A 16173-nucleotide genomic window follows, 5' to 3' on the forward strand; every position below is an offset into this window, starting at 1 on the left:
ACAATCTCCTAATTCACCTCCCTGCCTATGTCTTATGGAGTTCTTTATCTCCCCCTGCCCAAGTTCTACTGCAGTACTGGGGGGTTGACCATAGGGCCTAGAACATGCTAGGCAAGTAGTCTACCACTGAGCTATATTCACTACCACCACCCCTTCTATGTTACTTCACTTTACAGTAGAGTGTTGATAAACTGCCCAGGCTGGTCTTGAACCCTCAATCCTCCTGTGTAGCTGGGATTATAGGGTTGTGCCACTAGACCCCAATTCTTCATATCTACTTCTTATATACTCTACACACTGCATCTACATGATTATTCCTGATGACTCTTCAATATTAGTAAGATACAGACTTGAAACTTGGGCCACCAGGATGGCTAAGTAAGTAAAATTACTTGTCACCAATCCTGATCATATGAGCTCAATCTGTAGAAACTATGTGGTAAATGTTGAGAAACAATTCCTACAAGATACCCTTGACCTCCAAACTCATGCCATGACACACATGTGCCTATGCCCACACATCTACACATGCATGCATATGCGTGCCTGTGCGCATGTGCACACACAAACTATAAGTAAATAAATAAACGTAAAAACAAAATTTTTTTAATCTAATCTCTGCAAGATAGTTTTAGAGGCTCCTTCAAGATTTCAAAATCTCTCCTTACGCAGCTTCATACTTGGCCATTTCTTATTTCCATTTGTGCTACAGCTACTATAAGGAACTTTCAGCTTCTATTCTTTATAAAGATTTTTAAAATTATTATTATTATTATTATTATTATTATTATTATTAGGTTTTTGTTTTTGAGGCAGGGTCTCATTATCTCTCTCTATAGCCCTAACTATCCTGGAAATCATGATTTAGAACAGGATGGCTTCAAACTTAGAGAACTGCCTGCCTCTGCCTCTCAAGTTCTAGGATTAAAGGTATGTGCCACCATGGCCAGCAATATTTTTTTTATGTGTATGGATGTTTTGCCTGTATATGTGTCCATGCATCACATGCATGCAGTACCTGCAGAGGCCAGAAGAGGGCATCAAATTTCCTGGGACTTGTGTTACAGAAGATTGTGTGAGCTGCTATGTGGGTTAGGAATCAAACCCAGATACTCTGGAACCCAGTGCTTTTAACCGGCCATCGCCAAATCCCTTCAGTTTCTTTCATTTTTTTTTTTTAGGATTTATTTTATTTATTTTATGTGTATGAATACACTGTAACTGTACAGATGGCCGTGAGCTATCATGTGTGTGACTGCTGGGAATTGAACTCAGGACCTCTGCTGGCCCCGCTCACTCCAGTGTAATTCACTGTAGCTGTCTTCAGACACACCAGAAGAGGGCATCGGATCTTATTACAGGTGGTTGTGAGCTACCATGTGGTTGCTGGGATCTGAACTCAGGACCTTCTGAAGAGCAGTCAGAGCTCTTACCCACTGAGCCATCTCCCCAGCCCCCAGTTCAGTTTCTTATATAAGGTAAGAATGTTTTAGGTGCAGAGAGGGAGGCAAATGCTGGAGATTAAACTCAAAGGTCTCATGAAGGATGAACACAGACTTGATTATTAAGCCCCATCTCCAGGCCAAGGTAAGATTTTTTTTTTAAGATTTATTTATTATATGTTAAGTACATTGTAGCTGTCTTCAGACTCTCCAAAAGAGGAGGTCAGATCTCGTTACAGATGCTTGTAGGCCACCATGTGGTTGCTGGGATTTGAACTCAGGACCCCTGGAAGAGCAGTCAGTGCTCTTAACCTCTGGGCCATCTCTCCAGCCCAAGATCTTTTTTAAATCCAGTCTTTAGAAATGATATTCCCTCTGCCTGAGGCTCTCTTTCTGCCTGCTCTTCCTGGAAGCTTCCCTAATCTCAGTTAGATGTTTTCCTACAGCTTAAGAGATGTTAGACACTAAGTAAACACAGGTAAACAAAACTGGATTATTTTTACAGACATTTATAGTCAAATGAGGAGGTTATGTACTAAGTAACTTTAATCACAAAGCATGAATTATCCAAAGGGCAACAGTATACCCAGCCAACTAATCCCTAAACTTCTTTTCCTTAATTACTTACCCAGTCTGTTACACTCTATTATAACAACACAAGTCAACTGAGAAAGTAATTAACCCACAAATCCAGTCTGGCACTGGACTCCTCTTCTCCAAAGTTATTCTTAGTTTAGGTGTACAAACTCTGAAGCTTCTCAACAATTCAATTCTTCTGAGGTTTTAAACAATGTAATTTATGTGTATATATATATATGGTATATATGATGGTGGGCGTCACACAGGAGAAACTGCAGTGGGCGAGTAAGCTTCCTGGAGATGGTCAACCATTTTGCACAGCCACAATGAATGTACCAGGAGAGGCATAACCCCAGGGGCTTTGTCTCCAGATTCTTTCTTGCTGCTGCTGTGCCTTCTCATTTTGTTATTGCTGTGTTCCTCATATATCTAGCATGGTGTGGGGTTGGGGGCGGGGAGACCCTTACTGGCTATAGTCTGGTATAATTGTTTCTTGGGAGACAGGCCACTCACTGTACTGGACAATTTTCCTGCAGATAAGTATGAAGATGACCTTTCATAAAACAATAGTTTTGATGAACTCTTGATTTGATTCAAGTAGTTTTAGGAAGTTAGGGGTAGCTGATAGGAAATTTAAGGAGCTGGTTTAAGTTGTTTTGCCAAAAAGATATAATAAGGTTAGAATTAAGAGTAGAGTATGCCCCCTCCTTGCAGAGCAGTGCAGGCTGCATGGGTCAGAAAAGGAGCACAGTGAGCTCTCACACATTACAAGCACATAGTTGTACTTGGAAGGGAAAATAGGCTTGGGAGAAGTTAATAATCAAAGGAAACATTCATTCTAGGTTGGGTCTGAGCTCTTGGATCTTGCAATCGAGGGATGTGGCCACAGGTTTCAGTGTACACCATGAAAAGACAGGGTTATGAATAAAGAGCAAATAATTCTATTCTGAGTATAAGACTAGAAAATAGGTGACTAGTAAGTTTAGCTGAACAAGACTTCAAAAATGTCGGGCAGTGGTGGCACACGCCTTTAATCCTAACACTTGGGAGGCAGAAGCAGGTGGATTTCTGATTTCGAGGCCAGCCTGGTCTACAGAGTGAGTTCCAGGACAGCCAGGGCTACACAGAGAAACCCTGTCTCGAAAAAAACAAAAAAACAAAAAAACAAAAAAACAAAAAACAAAAAAATGATGATCTGGTTTTTTGGTAAATACAAATTGTCGTCAGCTAAGCATAGGAAAAAACTTGCTACTACACTCTGGCTTGCTTAAACCTTGCTAATCAGTGACAAAAGAATTACAGCTTTGGGGTTGGAAAAAAAAAAAAAAACCTCTGTGATGAACTTGTGGAGAGAAAGATAGATGGAAAATGTTTAGTTAGGTATGAGTTTCAAAAGAACAATACATAATCAATAATCCTATTGTAATTTCTTTATGTGTAATGATTTCAATCTGTCCTTGAAGAATATGTTCTTGTGATGATTGTTTTTGGAGACTATGTAACTTGTAGCTATGAGGTAATCTTTTTCTTACATAGAGAAATTTGGTCTTTGGTGGTATAAAAAGGCTAAGAGAAAAAATAAAGTTGTTGGAGCCTGCTTCATGCACCAAATGTGTATGCATGTGTGTGTGTATGTGTGTGTGTGTGTGTGTGTGTGTGTGTTCCCTCATCCTTTTCCCCATCCCAGGGAGCTTCTCTCTGGTCCAAGAGAATCACACTTTGTTCCCTCAGAGAAGTCTTCTGAGTGATCAATCGCCAACTCTACAGTTTACTCTGGATGTTGAAGCTGGCCTTTGACAGTGTGGCACTATTATTTTCTTAAAGAATCTAGTATGCTTCCTTCAAATGTCCTATAAATGGGGCCACAGATACTTTAAAGACAAAGAGGGTTAGATGACAATGCAAGGGCAATGCCTGAGAGTAATGCTGACTTCATTAAGACATTAGCACATGCTAAAAGAACATAGAGGAAACTAAGTTTTTTTTTTTTTCCTTTTAGCCAGGGTAACCTAATGACTCCCTCCCTTTTCTTTCTTTTATAAGACAGTGTCTGACTATGCAGCCCTAGCTACCACAGAACTCTGTATGTACACCAGGCTAGACTTGAACCCACAGAAATATACTTCCCTTTGCCTCCTGAAGGCTGAGATTAAAGGCACATGCTACATGCCTGGCTAAGGTTCCTTAAAGGAGTAAAATTCTGAGAGACTTGAGCAATATCTTTAACAGTATTGAAAAACTGTCCAATCTTTTTTTTTTCTTTCAGTTTTTCAAGACAGGGTTTCTCTGTATAGCTCTAGTTGTCCTGGAACTCACTCTGTAGACCAGGCTGGCCTCTAACTCAGAAATCCATCAGCCTCTGCCTTCCAAGTGCTGGGATTAAAGGCATGCGCCACCACCGCCCAGCCAAAACTGTCCAATCTTATATGCACTTTAAATTTTTAGAAACATACCACTACTGCATATGTATGATGTATACACGTATGCATTGTGCCATGTGTGCATTTTGGGATCGGAGGGCAACTTCGTGGAGTTGGTTCTTGTCTTCTATCCTCATGTGGTTTATGGGAATTGAACTTAGGTTGTCAAGGTTTTATCCACTAAGCCATTTTGCTGGCCCAAAACTTAAATCTAGATAAGGAATAATTGCTTACACACAAATAATTGGTAATAAAAAGAAAGTCAGGTGGGAATGTTGTTCAGAACATCACTACTAGAATACTTGAGCCTGGGAATTTAAGAACTTCCAGGGCAGCATAGTGAGATGTGATCTTAAAATAAATCCTGTGGGAGCTGGAGACATGGCTCAGATGTTCAGAGCACCTTTTGCTGCTACAGAAGGCTTGGGTTCCATTGCCAGCACCAAGGTAAGGTTTGCAACATTCTGTACCTCCAGTTCCAGGGGATCTGATGCCCTGTGCACAAACTTTTACACATTTACATTAAATAAATAAACTTTTAAGAGCTTTGTGATTATGTTTATTATTGTTGGATTGATTTTATTTTACTGCTTAAATAAAGTGTCTTAGGTACAGGAACTATATCTTATTCCTCTCTGTATTACCTGGAGTCAAATACAAAATACTCAGTAGACATTTGCCTATTTCTTCATTTCAAAGCCATAATGGTGGGAAAAGGGCTAAGAAAGAAGGAACAGACATGCCTTTTGATTACTACTTTTGAGTTAACCACTGACTTTAAGTTTGGAGAACTTGGCCATGCCTGGTGGCTCATGCCTTTAATCTCAGCACTCAGGTGGAAGAAGCAGGCAGAGTTCTGAGTTGGAGGTCAGTCTAGTATACATTGTGAGTACCAGGACAACCAGAGCTTCAGAGTAAGATCATGTCTCAAAAACAAACAAGCACTTAAACAGCAGATTATCAGTCACTGAAACAGCCATCCTAGACATTAGGATGTCCTCAATAGCTAAGTAGGAGCAAGAAAGTCAGAAGGTTAAGTCAGACTTAGAGAAGCAGTTTTAAAGGAAACTGCATTTATAAAAGGGGAACTGGGAAAAGCTGCAGTGTTCACTGTCGGATGTTCTACTTCCTTAACAAAACCAATGGAGGAACAATGCCAAGTCAGAGAATGCACACAAAACTGTCTCTAGTCTTCTTTTCTTCATTTTATTTTATGTGTGTGAGTGTTTTGTCTGCATGTATGTCTATGCACCATTTGCACGCCTGGTGCCCAAAGAGGCCAGAAGACAGTCTTGGATTCCCAGAGACTAGAGTTACAGATGGTTGTGAGCCACCATGTGGGTGCTGGGAATCAAACCCAGTTCCTCCAGTGCTCTCAACCACTAAGCCATCTCTCCAGCTCATTTTTTCTATCCTTAATCTTAAGTTTGATTCTGTTTTCCTAGCTACTATCTGGGACAAAATGTATTTTTTCCTAGCTACTACAGGGGACAAAAATTTATCTGTATAGCTTTCTTTGTTGAGTTTTTTATCATCAAATTGTCTGCTTTCTATGCCTAGGACCCACAGTCATATGTGTAAAGTGTCTACAATCCTTAGTTAAGCCTTCCCGGGAAAGGAGATTGAGACAGGAAGAATTTATCTTGGGGTCAGGAATCAGGAGAAGAGCACATGACTGTCACTGCCTAGTCAGCAGCAGATTCTTTGATGCATGAAAGTTGGGAGCCTTAAAATACCTTCATGAACTTTCCTCAAATACTCTCACATAGCAAAGATTATGAAATTAAAATATACCTCAAGGCTGGGTGTGATGGCACATGCCTTTTTAATCCCATCATTCAGGGGGGAAGACAGGCAGACCCCTGTGAGTTCAAGATCAGCTTGACCTATATAAAGAATTCCTGGACAGCCAGGGCTTCATAGTGAAACCATGTCCCAAATAAATAAACAAACCTTGAAGATATTCAAAAGGACCCATACACAAATGTATGACATACACAAAATAGGCTGTAGCTGGATGTCCAACCAACAGCAGCAGAGGCTGTAAATGTTTTGGGTGACATAGGAAAGAAAGGAAACAATGCCCAGTTAACTCAAAAGTAACGGGCAACTAAATGAATTCAAAGTGGAGCTAAATGGGTGAAGGCATTCTCAGGTGGGGCCCCCAAAGAATGAGGTGGTGAGAGCGCAATGCAGAGCCATGCACTGGGTGTCAAAAGATCTTAACCATTAAAGACCAAATAAGAGGGGCTGGAGAGATGAATCCATGGGCAAAGTGCTTACTGTACTAAGTTCAGGTACCCAGGAACCACAAAAAAAGGACAAATGTGATGTGTGGTTAGTGGGAGCTTGCTGGACAACCAGTCTAGTCAAAATGGTAAGTTCAGGTTCAGTGAGAAAACCTGTTTTGAAAAATAAAGTGGAAGTCTATAGAGAAGGACCCCTGATACCGAACCTCAGTCCTCAACAAAGCTGTTCATAACATGTATACATCACACACACACACACACACACACACACACACACGCACACGCACACGCACACGCACACGCACACGCACACGCGCGCGCATGTACAGGTGCATATGCACATGCACCAATTAAAAGAGAGCCAGTCATTTTATGGTCACTTCTGTATTGAATGCCCATGCCCAGTATTTTAGAAGATTAATCACTATTGGTAGGATGACTGGCATATTGATGTGTCAATCATTTTGTTGTTGTTGTTTTTTGTTTTTTGAGACAGGGTTTTTCTGTGTAGCCATGGCTGTCCTGGAACTCACTCTGTAGACCAGGCTGGCCTCGAACTCAGAAATTCACCTGCCTCTGCCTCCCAAGTGCAGTCATTCTTAAGTAGGTTCATCACTATGCACAAAACTTGTAAAAGTAGACGTTCAAAGAAGGGCTCTTCAAAGAAGTGGGCTTTGCAGTTAGATTAACATGTCTGAAGGGGAGACAAGAGGTCCACTAAGACAACGCAAGGGAAAACATCGAGCTAATTATTAAAAAGGTGGGTGGGGGGAATCTTGCCTGCCGTTAAAGAGTTCTCTCCCAAGATAGTATATATGATGTTTGAAGGCAGAAGAAAACGAATACAGTTTTTCCCATTGGCTTTAAGCCTTAGGGCTTAAAAAGTGTAATTTCACAGGCACTTCGTGAGCAATCAATATGCGCCAGGAGTTACTGTTCTGAGACCTAGACAGAAATGAGCAACATAAACACTTCAGTCAGAGCTTAGATTTCAGTAGGTCCCATGGGCAAAGATTCATGGAAATAAGGAAGATAAAGCAGTCTATTCCGCCGGGGACTGTGAGAGCAGAGAATCACCAAAAAGGTAACACCTGAAGTAGGCTTTGAAGGATGCCAGAGATGACCCACCAGGTCCAGGTTCAAAGTGTCACCACCCTGTTCACGGGGAAGAGAAAGTCTCTTGAATTTACAGCTCATATATTTATTATAGGAGCTGACTCCTATATAAACTCCGAGGCATGCAGTCTCCCCGGCAATCATCTCCATTTCACTGGAGAAACTGTGATTCACAAAGCAAAAGGGTGTCAAGGGAGGTGCCAGGTCCTGAACCCAGACTGGCCGATCCGACCCCGCTGCTCGGAATGCAAAGTCTGAGCGGTGGAATGCGACTCGGGTCTCTCTAGACCCGGAAGTTGGGAAGAGGCCTGAGAAGAGACCGACCCCTGCTACCACCCGCCAGTCTCTCAGCCCAGCGCTCCGGCTCCGTTTCTCAATCACTCACCCGCCGCTTGGCGAGAGGAAGTCGGTATCATCCTCGTCTCCGGCACCGAACATCACGTCGGCTTTCGCCCAGCTGAAGGGAGGAAGTTGGATGTTCCTAGGGCCTGTCACCGCCGGTAACGTAAAACGCCGTGGCGGCGAGCTGCTTTCCGGCAGGACAAACTCTCTCTGGGTAGCGCGGCCCAGAGGAGACCCAGCGGTGGAGGAGGTGGAGCAAAGGCAAATGAGGAGGTGAGCTCCCAGTGACGCAAGGCCTCGCCAGCCCTCCGAGGGGGTGGAGTTCCTAGGTTCTGAGCGATGATTGGTCAGATCACCCAGGGGGCGGGTCCAGGGCGGGAATCGGCGGCCTTTACTGCGGTCGTGGGACACGTCGAGCCGGGCAGTGGTGGCGGGGGCTTGGTAGAAGTCCAGACCGGGTTAGGGGATCCAGTTCTGAGAGGAAGACTCAGGCGGCGGGCTTGCCCTGTGAAGGTAAGGCCTCTCTCCTCTCTTTCTCAAACCCGGCGTGTTCGCTGTCCTTTTCCCTCCCGAACCAGGACCCCCCGCAGCTGCCTTAGGCTGGGCGGAAGGAGAAAGAGCCCGCGACTAGTAGTCATGGGATCTGAGCCGTGCGGTGGCAGGGACCCTACTGCGACATTGCTGTTATGACCTTAGGCAGGGTGTTCGGTGCCTCAGTTTCCCCAGCTACGCAAAGGACCGCGTGCCCAGTGTCTCCATATGCCGGTTTGCTAAGGTTTTTAAATCTCCGAAATTATCGAGTCCGATCCGGGTCTCTTCGTAACAAACTAATTTGCAGACAAGAAAACAGGAGAACTATCCACTTGGGTGATTAGTCCGAGGTCACACAGAGTAAAGGGCGGACCTGGTCCTTTGTATCAGGGATTAGAGAGCTGATGAGTGAAGAAGCTTGGCCCTTAACTACACTATGTGGCATACGACTTGGGAAAGGACCCTGTTTCTAAAGTCCAAATAGGAGAGGTCCAGAAGAGCTGGGATATTCGGGAGGGTGGATGATGGACGGGACTTCGGAGGTAGCAAATCTTCAGCCCAGTTTTGCTGAGCTGAGTTTTGCTGCCAAGGTTTTAAGTCAACATTAGTTGTTGCTGACTTCTCCGCCTCCAGTTTTCGCCCTCACTGTGCGTGTCTTTCTTCTGTATTTCTTTGATTAGCCTGGTATCGTTTTTTTTGAACGATCTTGCTTAGCCACCCTGTGGCTAAGCAGATAGTGTGTCCCAGTGTAGCTAGCGTCCATTTCCACAGTTCTCATTGGAGTTCTTTCTGGTTTTCTTCCCAGTCAAAACTTTGGTCCTGTAAGTGTCTCTTTCCGGAATGCTTTAGTCTCTTCTGATGATACTGAAGAGACTGGTAGCTCTCTCCCAGAGAACTTTGTACCTCTTGGCACTTCCCCTGTGGGGCTTTTTATTACAGCTTTTGAACTACTAACTTGTAAGTCTTCTTGCCCACAGTGGATTCTCATTAATTTTTTATTAGATTAAATAATATAACTTATCTTTGTTCCCTTCTTCCTTAATTTACTCTCTGGCTCCCCCTCCCCCCGTGTGACCCAAAGAGCCCAGCAATGGCTCTTGTCTTTTATAGGTAGCTTCCAGAAAGATAAAAATGCTGTACTGGCTGTGAACTGTCTGGGTTGCTTGGTCTCTTTTGTTCATTGAAGGTGACTACTATTGTCTAAAACTCCAGGGGAGGGGGAAGGGGAAATAGTGTAGTTAGAAATATTATATGTTACTTACAATTTTTGTGAGTAAATTATTCCTCTTTATCTGCGGATAAGGCTGCTAGTCTGCTTCCTGTGTTTATTTTACAGATTAAGATGGTTAAAGCGGTGAAATCTGACTGTTAAAGCAGTGATAAACTGGAATCTGTGCAGTAGGATTGGAGCCTGTAGCAGTAGCTCTGTTTAACTTGTGAACTTGAGTGGGTAGGGATGAATGGATAAGTTCTAACCCTGCCCTAGGCCTGATCACTCTAGCACTAAAATATTTTAGGAATGCTTTCTTTATTTTTATTTTTATTTTCTTCTGCTTCTGCTTCTGCTTCTCCTCCTCTTCTTCTTCCTCCTCCTTCTCCTTTTCCTCCTCTTCCTCCTCCTCCTCCTCCTCCTCCTCCTCTTCCTTCTTCTTCTTCTTCTTCTTCTTCTTCTTCTTCTTCTTCTTCTTCTTTTTCTTCTCCTCCTCCTTCTTCTCTTCTTCCTCCTTTTCCTCTTCTTCCTCCTCTTCCTCCTCCTTCTCTTCCTCCTCCTTCTCTTCCTCCTTCTCCTCCTCCTCTTCTTCCTCCTCTTCCTCTTCTTCCTCCTCCTCTTCCTCCTCCTCCTCTCCCTCCTCCTCCTCCTCCTTCTTCTTTTTTGAGATGGTCCATTTATGTAGCTCTGGCTATCCTAAAACCCATTATGTAGACCAGGCTGTCCTTGAACTCTCACAGAAATACACCTGCCTATGCCTCTCCAATGCTGGGATTAAAGGCTATATCACTATACAGGATTTTAGCAATTTTTTTTTTATAAACAGAGAGTAAAACCCAAGAAAGCATCTGAGCTCTTTCCCTGCATTCTGTGTGGAGGTGTTTCTCTGGTGGGTGTTTGAAATGGCCTTTTTAAGGTATTCAGTAACCCTCAAACTGGTGTGTTTGGTGATTGGGACATTCTAGGCAGGCATATCTGACCTTGAATTTCCTTAGCAACATAAGAAAGGGAATGGTAGAAGTGGGTCTTCCTCGGTCTTTCAGGCTTAGAATTGGACATATAGGATCTGGTGCATTTAGAAAGCCAATCTTCCTGGATTAAAATATCCAGATTACTACTATTGGAGTTAGAGTCAGAAGACCTGAATTCCTGTCCCCCAGCCTTGATAACTTACTCTTAGTTTGGGCCAAGTTCCCTAAACACCTTAAAAAAAGGAACAGATCAGATGTAAACACATCTGCTGAGAACTGGGAGTTCAAAGATAAGTGATAAATACAACCCTGATGTCACGTTTGAGTTCAGTATTTTTGTTCATTTTCTTAACCATACAGCTCTGAAATATGTATAAAATGTATTGATCATCAGGTGTGATGGCACACCCCTTTAATTCTAACATCTAGGAAGCTGAGGTAGGTGGATCTCTGAGGATTAGAAGCCAACCTAGTCCACATAGTAAGTTGCAGACCAGCCAGTGTGAGAATTGATTTTTAAAAATACCATTATATATGTGTACATATGTGTGTGTGTTTATATGTTTGTATTAATTTCCTGAAGATTAAGTAGGAAACAGCAAACTTAATAACTCCTTCCAAGTCAAGTTTGCAAAAAGATGACAACCTTTATATCAGGCAAATTGATATTAATCTCCTCCAGTGGTGAAGAGATACGGATTGAATGGAGATTTAAAATGTTTCGGTAGGGCTGTGAGATGGCTCAGCGGATAAGAGCACTGACTGCTCTTCTGAAGGTCCTGAGTTCAAATCCCAGCAACCACATGGTGGCTCACAACCATCTGTAATGAGATCTGACACCCTCTTCTGGTGTGACCAAAGACAGCTGCAGTGTGCTTACATTAATCTTTTGAAAAAATGTTTCTGTAGTATTCTATTCACTCAAGTTACAAAGTTTCAAAGCAGAAATATTATAATACAAGTAGAGAAACTTCACCTGAGAGTCTACTGTGTGTGATGCTAGATTTTGTGTACATAGCAAATGAACCCTCTAAGAAATTACTGTAGAATATCAAAGTAGGAAAAGATCATATCTCTCCATTATAATCTCAGTCATTATAATCCAAAGGGAAACTGGATTGAAGTTTTTAAGATTAATTCCAATGCCCTATGTAATGTTTACTGTGCCTTAATTACCCCAAACAGTCTACATAATACCATGTTCTAGGGATTAAACATTTCCTTTCTAGACTCTAAACCAGCTGAAGTATAGGGTTGCATAAACAGTTTGAAGATGAGTGGGATTCCAGGAGGAAGCTGGGAGGTAGGGTTTTCCAGGTTGAAAGGGCAGCTTTAGCAAACACAGGTAGATTCATGTTTCCATGGTACCAGCGATTGAATCCAGGGTTTTGCACATGCTTGACAAGCATTCTACCACTGAGCTACATACCACCCGCCTTTTACCTGCTGCACTGACTAGGACTGGCTGACTCAAGTATGCTAAAGTATGGAACTTTACCCATTTTACATGTCTTACTACAACTTAAACACAAATACCCTCTGTGTGTTTGTTGTTTTTAACTTAATACTTCAACTTTTCCTTGGAATGTGGTTCTCAGACTACAGACAAATCTTATCTGGCTGCCTGTTTTTGCAGTTTTGTTGGAACACAACCGTGCTCATTTATTTACATAGTATCTTTTACATATTATCTGTGGCTGCCTTACAGTGGCCCCTCATGCTAGGAGAAAAAAGTCTGAAGCCTGGGTCATCCAGAGAGGAACCCTTTCTCCTGGAAAGAGATTTAAACTTGTTAGACACAATTTTTGTTTATTACAGAAGACACAATAATGTTGAGACCACACCTTGACTATTACTGCTTTCAGGCCCTCTACTGAAACTGCCTTCACTTCAGAATCCTGAAGGCAGATTGGAGTGGGGGGCAAGGGGGGGCATTGGATTTTTCAGGCCCTCTACTGAAACTGCCTTCACTTCAGAATCATGAAGGCAGACTGGGGTTGGGGGGAAAGGAGGGTATTGGATTTTTCAGGCCCTCTACTGAAACTGCCTTCACTTCAGAATCCTGAAGGCAGATTGGAGTGGGGGGCAAGGAGGGGCATTGGATTTTTCAGGCCCTCTACTGAAACTGCCTTCGCTTCAGAATCATGAAGGCAGACTGGGGGGGGTGTCACTGGATTTTTTTTCCCTTTTCCCAGTGTGGCCACATGGAATAAATCTCTTCTTTGTCAGTTAAATTGTTTGGGAATTCTTTAGGATTCTTTTCTGAAAGTTTGAGATAATATAACAGAGAATTAAAAAATAATATTTAAAAGCAAAACCCAAAGCCATATTTATTAGAGTCCAAGATGACAAGTTTCCAGTTAGATCAGCATGAAATGATTTATATTCTACATAACATGATTAATATTTTTGGCTGGTTGCTTCGATTTTCAGACAGGGTCTCAGTGTGTGTCCCCAGCTATCCTGGAGCTATACCGACTAGGCTAGCCTCCAAGTCACAGAGGTCCACCTGCCTCTGCCTTTCCAGTGCTGGGATTAGATGCAAGACATGATTAACATTTTAAAAATCCGGTTAGTTTAGGGGCCTGTAAAGGAAAAGTTTGCCTTTCATGGGTAGGTAGTCCCTTTATTTCTCTAGTAATCCTAGAACATGGGGTCATGCAGATTGGTTGAGGTGAGGTAAGGCATGGTAAACACTACTTAGGGAACTGATAGTAATCTTAAAAGCCTCAATCCATTTCCCTTTGGATTGTAATCTCAATTTCAAGTTGAGGAAAACAAAGATTCCAGACTGTAAATAAACTGAAATGACTGTTGTGAAGGTAATAATTAAGTGTGAGAAGTCTCTGATCGGTAGCTGGAATGGTGGCCTGTAATCCCAGCACTAAGGAGAGGGGGAGTTCAAGATCAGAGATGGCAAGTAGATAACAAGGTGGAGGCCAGCCTCTCTGTGCCCTCTAGTTTCTGACTTGACTCTGTTGAGTTTTTGTCCCAGGAGTGGTACAAAAGGGAAAAGGTGACACAGTTATCACCAGCAAGTTGAAATGTTTATAGTGACAGGATTTCAACTGATGTCAAGTAAATCACCCAGAAAATTCTGCCTTTTAAATTTGCCAGACAAGCTTGATGGTGCAGGGAGTAGGGCAATAGGACATTGGGTGCTCATGCCTATACTCCCACATTCAGCTCTTAGCACAAAAAACGCCATCTTTAAAACAGGTCTCCTGTTCTGTGTAACTAGGTATGAAGTCTTATACTTAATACATTACAGTATTAAGTACACACACACACACACACACCTTGTAGTAGCACTGGGAAGAAAATGCTTTTGAAGTTCCATGGCTTTGAGTTATATCATTTTATGATTTAGGTAACATCCCCAAGCAGAGGAGGGGCCCATCCTTAGGAATGCAAACCCTGCGGAGAAGGAAGGGGTTGACAAGGGTCCACCCTACCTCTTTTCCTTTACACAATGGCCCCAGCATTTTGTACACAACCTGCTTTTGTAGGCAGAGGACATTATGCAATACAGCATGAGATGGAAGTCTGCCTCTCAAAAGTAAACTCAAAAAAATGGCTTCAGAGCAAAACATTAGCAGCACATTAATAACTGGCCTTGCTGAGTCCTTCCCTAATTAATTCTTGGTAAAGAACTATTTGGATCGATCTACTTTTCAAGCAGATCAGAGCAGTAGAATACAGTCATTTGGTTTCATTTGGTTTCTGAAATAAAAGGGGAATGCTGTTAACTATGTACCCATAGCCTCTTAGCTTTTTCTACTTGTTAGAGGTCTCACCATGTAGACTAGGCTGACCTGGAACTCAAAGATCCACCTGCCTCTGCCTCCCAGGCATTGCAGTTAAGATCTGAACCATCATCCAGGAGCTCTTGTTTTCAATTGTTCTCACTGCACTTTGATAATGTTGTCTTTTGTTAATTAGTAGTTTGATGAAACACCAATTATTTTTTCTTTTTTCTTTTTTTTCTTTTTTGGGACACCAGTTCTTTTTTCTTTTCTTTTTTTGTTTGTTTGTTTTGTTTTGTTTTGTTTTTTTGTTTTTCGAGACTGGGTTTCTCTGTGTAGCCCTAGGCTGTCCTGGAACTCACTCTATAGACCAGGCTGGCCTCCAACTCAGAAATCTGCCTGCCTCTGCCTCCCAAGTGCTGGTATTAAAGGCGTGTGCCACCACTGCCTGGCAGGACACCAGTTCTTATTATATATTTAATTGCAGTTTTCTACTGAATAAAATGCACAATTCAACTGTTTTCTAATTTCTGTTTCATACCATATTCTGGGCACATTCACTGAAATTCTCTGTAACTAAAGAACAAATTAAACCTTGGGTTGTAGCAAGTACAATCTGCCTTTGACTACAGCAAGCAAGTAGTTGAAGAAATGCTTTGCCCCTGCATGTGTCTGAGTAGCTAGTATTCTTTAAATCAAATGACCAAAAGCTGTATACTTTGGGAAGACTATACAGCAGGAAGATCAGGAATTTAGGGTTGTCCTCAGCTACACAGTAAGTTCAAGGCCAGCCTAAGCTATTTATTTATTTATGTATGCAGGTGCAGGTATGGGCATGCATATGTGTAGAGCCCAGAGTACAACTTGTGGAGTCAGTTCTTTCATTTCACCTTTATTGGGTTCTGAGAATCGAGCTCAGGTCTCCAGATTTGCTCAACAAATGCTTTACCCACTGAGCCATCTCACTGGTGTTTGGTTGTTTTGTTTTGTTTTCCTGAATGTCATGTAGTTAATATGTGGCAATCTTCAGTCTGTGAAACATAATGCACTACTTGGCTCCACTCTGATACTATATGTAAAGCATTCTGAAAGCTTTTCATAAGTAATACTCGAAATAGTTCTAATCACGGGACTGAAACCACACCCAGACTGCAGTGGAACAGTAAGAGAAGGAAGAGATCATGTCATGCTTGCTTGATTCCAGGATGTGGCTTAACCCGCAACAAAGGGTAGTAGAGATATGGAGTACAGTGTCCAGGAGATCCACTCCCCAGTGGACTTGAGACCTGCCATTGCATAACTAAAGAACCTTTCAGTTTGTTTGTCATATCAGATTTGGGGTGTGTATGGGGAACGGACAAATAAAGGCTTTCTAAAGGCCTTTGTGAAGAATTTTTCTATACCTGATCTTTGTGTGGAAAGGTGAGAGTGGACCAAAGGAAAGAGTCTCCATAGTGCCTGCTGCCAAAACAGGATGTGTAGGGCTCAGAACCCCTCCTGCTTAGCCACCTCCCAGCAAACCATCTGGAGACATGGAGGGCAGAGCTTAGAGCCCTTTTGCAGAAGC

At 42.5% G+C, this 16173-nt stretch overlaps 2 protein-coding genes across 4 annotated transcripts in view; one reads left to right on the forward strand and one right to left on the reverse strand.

Moving 5' to 3' along the window:
- The window catches only part of Fkbp15 (FKBP prolyl isomerase 15), a 62796-nt gene extending 54392 nt beyond the window's left edge, over positions 1 to 8404 (reverse strand). The window contains exon 1 of one of the 3 annotated variants that reach the window (XM_031377566.1): positions 8192 to 8403. In XM_031377566.1, the coding sequence (XP_031233426.1) occupies positions 8192 to 8244 (53 nt within the window). In that variant the 5' untranslated portion in view covers positions 8245 to 8403. Of the gene's footprint in view, positions 1 to 8191 lie in introns of all 3 variants that reach the window. The other 2 variants (XM_031377564.1, XM_031377565.1) reach the window with 2 other exon arrangements.
- Positions 8405 to 8511: 107 nt separating this feature from the next.
- The window catches only part of Slc31a1 (solute carrier family 31 member 1), a 31831-nt gene continuing 24169 nt past the window's right edge, over positions 8512 to 16173 (forward strand). The window contains exon 1 of the mRNA XM_031377569.1: positions 8512 to 8661. The gene's annotated coding sequence lies outside the window, so the exon portion shown is untranslated. The remainder of the gene's footprint in view (positions 8662 to 16173) is intronic.

This window comes from Mastomys coucha, unplaced genomic scaffold (genome assembly GCF_008632895.1).
Source record: "Mastomys coucha isolate ucsf_1 unplaced genomic scaffold, UCSF_Mcou_1 pScaffold18, whole genome shotgun sequence".
NCBI classification, from domain to species: Eukaryota; Metazoa; Chordata; class Mammalia; order Rodentia; family Muridae; genus Mastomys; species Mastomys coucha.